The sequence below is a fragment of the Canis lupus genome, chromosome 21, assembly GCF_011100685.1.
Source record: "Canis lupus familiaris isolate Mischka breed German Shepherd chromosome 21, alternate assembly UU_Cfam_GSD_1.0, whole genome shotgun sequence".
NCBI classification, from domain to species: Eukaryota; Metazoa; Chordata; class Mammalia; order Carnivora; family Canidae; genus Canis; species Canis lupus.
In genome coordinates, this window is record NC_049242.1 from 29632246 (window position 1) to 29640956 (window position 8711).

The 8711-nt window shown below is 39.0% G+C and overlaps 1 protein-coding gene across 1 annotated transcript; it reads right to left on the reverse strand.

Annotated features, from left to right (window-relative positions):
* Positions 1-6764: 6764 nt before the first annotated feature.
* On the reverse strand, positions 6765-7712 carry OR56A3C (olfactory receptor family 56 subfamily A member 3C). Its single transcript, NM_001256500.1, is given in 1 exon segment — positions 6765-7712. A coding segment is annotated over 1 exon segment (948 nt).
* Between the last annotated feature and the right edge of the window lie 999 nt (positions 7713-8711).

Here is an 8711-nt window from a genome sequence, read left to right on the forward strand (position 1 = left end):
TATAAGCAGAAAGTACTTGTTAGATAAACAAAAGCATTAAAATCCTCAAAAATTTAATAAATACTGGAGAGAATAGGTTGGATATTCAGTTATAAAGAAGAACCAAATGTTTCAAAAAATAAAACAGTTGCAAAGAGAAGGTTTTGTTTGCAAAGAGAAGGAGTTAAGATGGTGAAGTAGAGAGACTCTAAGCTTATGTTGTCCCTCAAACACAGCTAGATAGTTATCAAATCACTCTGAACACCCAAGAAACTAATCAGAGGTCAGAGAACAAAAATTGGAAGTCTACACATCAAAAAGTGACCACCTTTTGGAAGGTAGGAGGGGCACAGATAGTTGAATTAGGGGAGATACAGCTGTGAACATGTCTGTAGGGAAGGGGACTGCCTACTAAGTTACCCCAAGATCCAGGAGTGAGAGCATGGTCAGAGGATACCTTGAGTCACAAGAATATCAGTTGGCACCAACTTGTTGCACTGTTTCTAGGTATAGGAAGAGGAAAGACAGTTGGGAGCAATGGGGCTTGGTGCCAGTTTTCTCGTCTGTGTTGCCATAAACTGTGAACCACTGTGCAGTGAAGTAAAGGCTTCCCTGGGACTAGCCAGCAAATGGTAAAATCACAGGAAGACCATTCCCAAGAACAGTGAGGGGGTCCCTAAAATTTAGAGTTTTGAACCTCAGTCATACACCTGGGATAAAGAAGCTCAGTCACAGGGAGGGTGAATCCAGCATTCAGACAGAAACTAGGAACACAAGAGGGGTGACTGACTGCTCTTCTGTGAGTGCTCTCTGAAGAGTGTGTTGAGCAGGGCATCAAGAATTTCAGCTCCAGGGCTAGAGAGCAGAGTGCTGCCATATTCATCCTGCCCATCAGCATTGAAAGACTTCTGGGAATGAAATGGCACCACATCATGGAGGGAAGCCACTCACATCAAGACCACCTCCATGTGCCCTGGAGGCATACTTTCACTGAAACAAGTTATCTTGAAAATCAGCAAAACAGCCCTCTCCACCAGAAGACCAGCACAAACAACTCACTCATACCAGGTCTACTGAACACAGTGCTGCAAAGCTTTGGCTCTAGGGGAAACAGGATATAGATTCCTTTCTAGTTTTACTCTTCATTTTATTGCTATTATTATTTGTTCATTTATTTTTATCTTCAATTCATTTTTATTTTTAATTTTTAAAAATTTTTGTGTTTAAGTATTTTTGACATATATTTTTCTTATTTTTATTTTCATAACACATATATAATATTATATATAGAATCATATATATACACATTTATATAATATATATGTGTATATATATATGTGTATATATATTCTTTAACAAATTCTTTAACAAACAGATGAAAATACATCCAAGAATTAGAGGTTTTGTTTTGTTTGGGGGAGGGTTCCTTTGTTTTTTTTCCTTTGTGTTTTCTTTCGTTTTTTGTTGTTGTTGTTGTTGTTGTTTTGTTTTGTTTTTTTTTCTTCTTGTCTTTTCTGGACAAAATAACAAGACAGAGAAATTCACCACAAAAGAAAGATTGGGAAGTAAAACTCAAGGCCAGTGATTTAATCAATATAGACATAAGCAAGATGTCTCAACAAGAATTAAAACAACAATTATAAGGATAGTAGCTGGGCTTAAAAACAGCATAGAAGACACAAGAGAATCCCTTACTGGAATAATCTCTTACTGGTGAGTTAAAAGAACAAAAATACAGTCAGGCCACAATTCAAACTGCTAAAACTAAGGTGCAAACCCAAATGGAGGCCATAAAGAAAAAAGGATAGATGAAGCGCAGGAGTGAATCAGTGGTATAGAAGATAAAATAATAGAAAATAATAAAGCCGAAAGGGAGAGGGAAGGAAAAGTAGTGGACCATAGAGGTTGCCTTAGGGAACTCAGCAACTTATTAAGACATAATAATATTCATATCATGGGAATCCCAAGAGATGTAAAGAGAGAAACTGGGGTAGAAGGTTTATTCTAACAAATTATAGTTGAAAACATCCTTAATCTGGGGAAAAATACAGACATCAAATCCAAAACCATGGAGAATCCGATTAAATTCAACAAAACCCCAACATGTCAAAGTTAAATCACAGTCAAATCCACAAACTATACAGAAAAGCGAAAGGACCCAGAAAGCAGCAAGGGGAAACAATGCTCTTAAACTATAAGGGAACAGATTAGGCTTCCAGCAGATCTGTCCATAGAAACAGGCAGGCCATAAGAGAATGGAAGGAAATATTCAATATATCGAATGGAAAAATACCCAGCCAAGGATTCTTTATCCACAGAGACTATCATTCAGAATACAAGGAGAGATAAAGTTTCTCAAACAAAAACTAAAGGAATTCATAAACTAGTCCTGCAAGAAATTTTAAAAGCAATTTTTTGGAGTGAAGAGAAAGACCAAAAGTACCAAAAACTAAAAAAAAAAAAAAAAAAAAAAAAAAAAGGACCAGAGGGGGTGGGTGTCTGGGTGGCTCAGTCAGTTAAGCATCTCCTTTGGCTCAGGTCATGATCTCAGGGTCCTGGGATTGAGCCCCTCATCAGGCTCCCTGCTCAGCCCTGAGTCTGCTCCTCCCTCTCCTTCTCCCTCTGTGATCTCTCTCACAGTTTCTCAAATAAATAAATAAAATCTTAAAAATAGATAGATTATAGGTAGATAGAACCAGAGAACATAAACAGAAATATTCACTCCACAGGGAATACAAGGGCACTAAATTCACATCTTTCAATAATTACTCTGAATGTAAATGGACACTAAATGCTCTAATCAAAAGACACAGGGTATCAGAATCAGAATATCAAAAAATAATATCCATCTATATGGTATCTACAAGAAACTCATTTTAGACCTAAAGACACTGCAGATTGAAAGTGAGGGGATGGAAAACCATCTATTATACAAATTGACATTTGAAAAAGCCAAAGTAGCCATGCTTATAACAGACAAACTAGATTTTAAAACTAAGATTAGGGCAGCCCTGGTGGCTCAGCAGTTTAGTGTCGCCTTCAGTCCAGGGCCTGAACCTGGAGACCTGGGATCCAGTCCCACATCAGGCTCCCTATAAGGAGCCTGCTTCTTCCTCTGCCGGTGTCTCTGCCTCTCTCTCTCTCTCTCTCTCTCTCTGTGTGTGTGTGTCTCGTGAGGAAATAAAAATAAAATCTTTAAAAAATAATCAATCAATAAATAAAGATTGTAGCAAGAGATGAAGAGGTGCATATATCATAATTAAGGAGTCTATCCATCAAGAAGATCTAACAGCTGTAAATATTGATACACCCAGCATGGGAACACCCAAATGTATAAAACAATAACAAAGATAAAGAAACTCAGGGATAATAATACAATAAAAGTAGGGGACTTCAACACCGCACTTACAACAATGAATAGGTAATCTAAGCACAAAATCAACAAGGAAACAGTAGATTTGAATGACACACTGTATGCAATGGATTTAATGATATATTCAGAACATTTAATCCTAAAGTAGCAAAATAAACATTCTTTTTGAGTGCACATGGAACATTTTTCAGAATAGATCACATACTGGGTCACAAACCAGCCCTCAATGAGTACAAAAATATCAATATCATACCATGCATATTTTCACACTACAATGCTATGAAACTTGAAATCAATCATAAGAAAAAATCTGAAAAGACTTCAAATACATGGAGGTTAAAGAACATCCTGCTAAAGAATGAGTGGATCAACCAGAAAATCAAAGATTTAAAAAAAAATACATGGAAGCAAATGAAAATGAAAACATGACAGTTCAAAACCTTTGGGATGAAGCAAAGGTGGTCCTAGGTGGGAAGTACATCGCAATGCAAGCTATCCTCAAGACACAAGAAAAGTCTGAAATATGCAACCTAACTTTACACCTAAAGGAGCTCGAAACACAGCAAGTAAAGCATAAACGCAGCAGGGGAAAAGAAATATTAAAGATCGATAAATAATAAGGTTGATAAACCCCTAGCCAGACTTACCAAAAAGAAAAGAGAAAGGACCCAAATAGACAAAATCATGAATGAAAGAGGAGAGATCACAACCAACACCGCAGAAATGCAAAGAGATTTGTATTGAATATGACAATACTATAAGCAATTATATGCCAACAAACTGGGCAACCTGGAAGAAATGGGAAAATTCCCAGAAACTTATAAACTAACAAAACCAAATTGGAAGAAATAGAAAACTTTAACAGGCTGACATCCAGCAACGATATTGAATCAGTAATCAAAAATCTCCCAACAAACATAAGTCCTGGGCCAAATGACTTCAAATGAGCCAGACATACACAGAAAAGATAATAGCTTTTCTTCTCTACTGTTACAAAAAAACAGAATGGAAGGCAATTTCCAAACTCATTCTATGAAGTCAACATTACCATCATTCCAAAACAAGAGACCACAGTATCTTATGCTTCTGGGTGTAATTGCAAATAGGATTGATTGCTCAATTTCTCTTTTTTCAGTTTCATTGTTAGTGTATAGAAATGCCACTGATTTCTGGGTATTGGTTTTGTATCCTGCCACACTGCCGAATTGCGGTATGAGTTCTAGCAATCTTGGGGTGGAGTCTTTTGGTTGTCTATGTACAGTGTCATGTTGTCTGTAAAGAGGGAGAGATTGACTTCTTCTTTGACAATTTGAATGCCCTTGTTTCTTTGGTTGTCTGATTGCTGAGGCGAGGACTTCTAGTATATGTTGAATAGCAGTGGTGAGAGTGGAGATGCCTGTCATATTCTTAACCTTAGGAAAAGGCTCCCAGTGTTTCCCCCATTGAAAATGATATTTGTTGCGGGCTTTTCATAGATGGCTGGTAATATGCTGAGGAATGTTCCCTGATCCCTACACTCTGAAGAAATTTGATCAGGAATGGATGCTGTATGTTGTCAAATGCTTTCTCTGCATCACAGGATGCAGAATTGGTTGTGATTCACAATATTGACCATGATGAAGGAAGTTGTTCTTTTTTGGTTCAGGGGCAACGCAGGATGCATGGATGAGTAAGTTATTGCTGTGGACAGCTGGAGCTCATTCCCATTGGCAACAAATAAGAGACTGATTTAAAAAAAATGTGCTATCTATGTTTATGTTTTAATAGCTAACAGAATTCTCAGAACACAAGGTGTGCTTAGAAACTACCCGGTTTGGGGAGCATGGGTTGCTCAATCAGTTAAGGGATCTAGTCCTACATCAGGTTCCCTGCTCAGTGGGGAGTCTGCTTCTGCCTCTCCCTCTGCCTCCTCCCCCTGCACAGGCTCTCTCTCTCTGTCTCTCCCTCTCTCTCTCTTTCAAATAAATAAAGAAAATCTCTATGAAAAGAAAAAAATAAACTGTCCAATTTGGAGTGCCTCGCTGGCTCAGTTGGTTAAAGCTTCTGACTCTTGGTTTCTGCTCAGGTCATGATCTCATAGGTGGTGAGAACCAATCCCGGTCCGGCTCCAGGCTCAACAGAGTCTACTTAAAGGCTCCCTGCTGAGCATGGAGCCTGATGAGGCTGAAACCCAGGGTACCAGGATTAAGACCTGAGCCAAGGGAAGACTCTTAATCAACTGAGCCACCCAGGTGTTCCCAAATAAATCTTTTTAAAAAGGAAGCTGTCTGATTAATACAAAACTATGCTCAGATATTATGTTTGTGATACTTAGATTTATTACTGGATCATATATTACAATCCTTACAATCTGTATTTAACTCATTACTAGAGCTATGTGTGCATACAGTAAACTATGACACCTTGGATCCAAAAGATATATGTCCAAAGCACAAAGGCATTGGGGAGGAGAATTTAGGAGTCTCATAAGTCTAATGAAACTCATTGATAATTGTTGCACAGTAAGAAATCCATGTGAAGTTCCTGTCCTCTTGCAAAGCACATTTTCAAAGACCACCCAATTGCAAAACCAATAATAGGTCACAAGCAAACTTCCAACATTCAGGACTGAAATTTCACTCTTAGTTCTTTGTCTCCAATATACTCGCTTCTGTGGAAAAAAGAATAAGAACCCGTTACTCGCTACGCAACTCTACCCAAAAATATCTGTAGCTGTATATTCAAGAATATAAAGACATGACATATTAACAGCTGTATATTCAGAAATAATGGATTTCTCACCTTAGAACCTACCTAGGAAATTCCAGTTTCTTTTAAAATATGATCGTATGGATGGGAGAAAGCAAAAGGGGTCAGGGATAGTTTTAAAAGAGAAATAAGAGGAAGCAAAACTAACTATTAAACCTTAAGTTTTCCTTCTCCGACTGACTTACTTCACTCAGCATAATACCCTCCAGTTCCATCCACGTTGAAGCAAATGGTGGGTATTTTGGGGAATATAAATAATAGTGAAAGGGAATATAAGGGAAGGGAGAAGAAATGTGTGGGAAATATCAGAAAGGGGGACAGAACGTAAAGACTGCTAACTCTGGGAAACGAACTAGGGGTGGTAGAAGGGGAGGAAGGCGGGGGGTGGGAGTGAATGGATGACGGGCACTGGGGGTTATTCTGTATGTTAGTAAATTGAACACCAATAAAAAATAAATTAAAAAAAAAAGAAATAAATACCGATCACATAGATAAAAAAATAAAAAATAAAATAAAAAAAATAAACCTTAAGTTTTATTAAAGAAGACAATATCACATGTACCCACTTTGAATTATAACTCATAGACATGACTTTCAGCCCACTCACCCATTATTGAATCAAAACTCATCTTGTATTAGGAATGCAGAGATCTAGTTGTCCTCACTACCATCCCTTCTTCAGTAATCTCTGGATTCCTTGTTTGATCTCCTGGGTGCGCACTCCATAAACAATGGGGTTCAAGGCTGCAGGGATGACATGGTGGAGGACATTGAGCAAGACTGGAACATCAGGAGACACATTCTTTGTCACCATATGAGTGAGCACAAAGACCAGAAGGACGGTGCTGAAGAAGAGGATAAGGATGAAGTGAGAACCACATGTGCTCAGGGCTTTGGCCATAGCACCCTCCGCCTTTAATCCCATCACAGTTTGAAGTATGAGGCTGTAAGAGATGAAGATGAGGACGAGGTCAGATCCTAGCAGTGTCCAGCCTCCAGCAAACTGGTAGAGGCGATTGATGGTGACATCATCACAGGAGAGCTTGGAGACAGACATATTGGCACAGATGCAATTCTCAATGACATTTCTCCCACAATAATGGAGTCTGGATGAGAGAATGGGGATAGGCAATGTAGAAATAGCATTCCTGGCCAAAATAAAAATGGCAGCCTTCGCTACAAATTGTTCTGTGATGATGGATGGGTACCTCAGTGGGTGGCAGATGGCCACATAGCGGTCATAGGCCATGACCATGAATGTGCAGGACTCCATGGCATAGAAGAAATTCATGATGAACATCTGTAAGAAGCAGGCATCAAAGCTGATGGACTTGAGGTCAAACCAAAAGATGGCCAGGACCTTGGGGATGACAGTGAGGCAGAGAACAATGTCCAGGAGGGAGAGGAGGCTCAGCAGGTAGTACAGGGGCTGGTGTAGAGAGGCCTCCAGCCAGATGGTGATCAGGAGAACACCATTGGCCCCCATGGCCACGAGGAACAAGAGGCCGAGGGGCAGGGATAACCAGAGCTGCCAAGTGGGGGACCTGACAAAACAATTCAGGAGAAACTCTGAAGCCCCAGTGGAGATGGTGCCATTTTGGTGTGCTGTCATATTTTGCCAAATATTTCTACAGTTTTCTTTCAGTGATCTGTAAAATTAGGATAAAAATTAGCTAGTAACATGATACATGAATTTAGACTAATTGGCTTTGCTTAGCTGACGTGTGAGTTCTAGAAGATCATCCAGAGCCATGTGAATTCATCTGTTTATCCTTTGTGTGGTGTTCCCGGGTCATTCCTATCACTTTAAGCAGTATAGAGGACTCGAGAATGGTTTATTTATAGATGTTTGATTCATTCAAGTTTCACTCTTAATTGAATTGCTATTTCTTTACAGTAGGGTTCAGATGTGGAAGAAATAAAAGGATCAAACCAGTGAATATGTGAAAACACCTGTGTCCTGTGTGACCACAGTGATGTAGAAATGAATATCTTATCTGGCATTTTGTTTTATATGTTTTTAGGTTTCTCTCTCTTACCTCCAATCACGCATGTTCCTGCAATTCTTGGACAGTTTTCTAGAAATCTGGAATCTCCCCTTTTCTTACACGTACAACTATGACTCCTGCTTTCCCTACTCGGAGTACAATTGTCTTTCTGTTTTCTTTTATGTTGTGTCTCTTATTCTTGATGATGATGATGATGATGATAATGATGATGATTGTAGGGACCGCCTAACTCCAGAAATTCAGACAGGACTTGAAACAGCTCTCTCAAATAAGGTTTAGGACATTAATGAGTGCAACCTGTCACAGGTACCTCAGTGACTTTCCGGGCATAGTTTTCTGTTTTTACAGCATAGTTTTTAGAAATTCTCTAGATTGACCTTATTCTGAAGAACTGTTTGCTGACTCCACCGACCCCAACTGTCAGCTCTGTCTTCAGCCTCTAATGTTATTTAGGTGAAATTTAATTCTTCCCCCATGATTCATGCATTTATGTACAGATTCTTTGCTCTACAGCCCTGACACTTTAATATGTACAGTTGACAACTCCAAATCATCTAGGGGTGCCTGGGTGGCTCAATAAGCTAAACATCTGACATCATTTC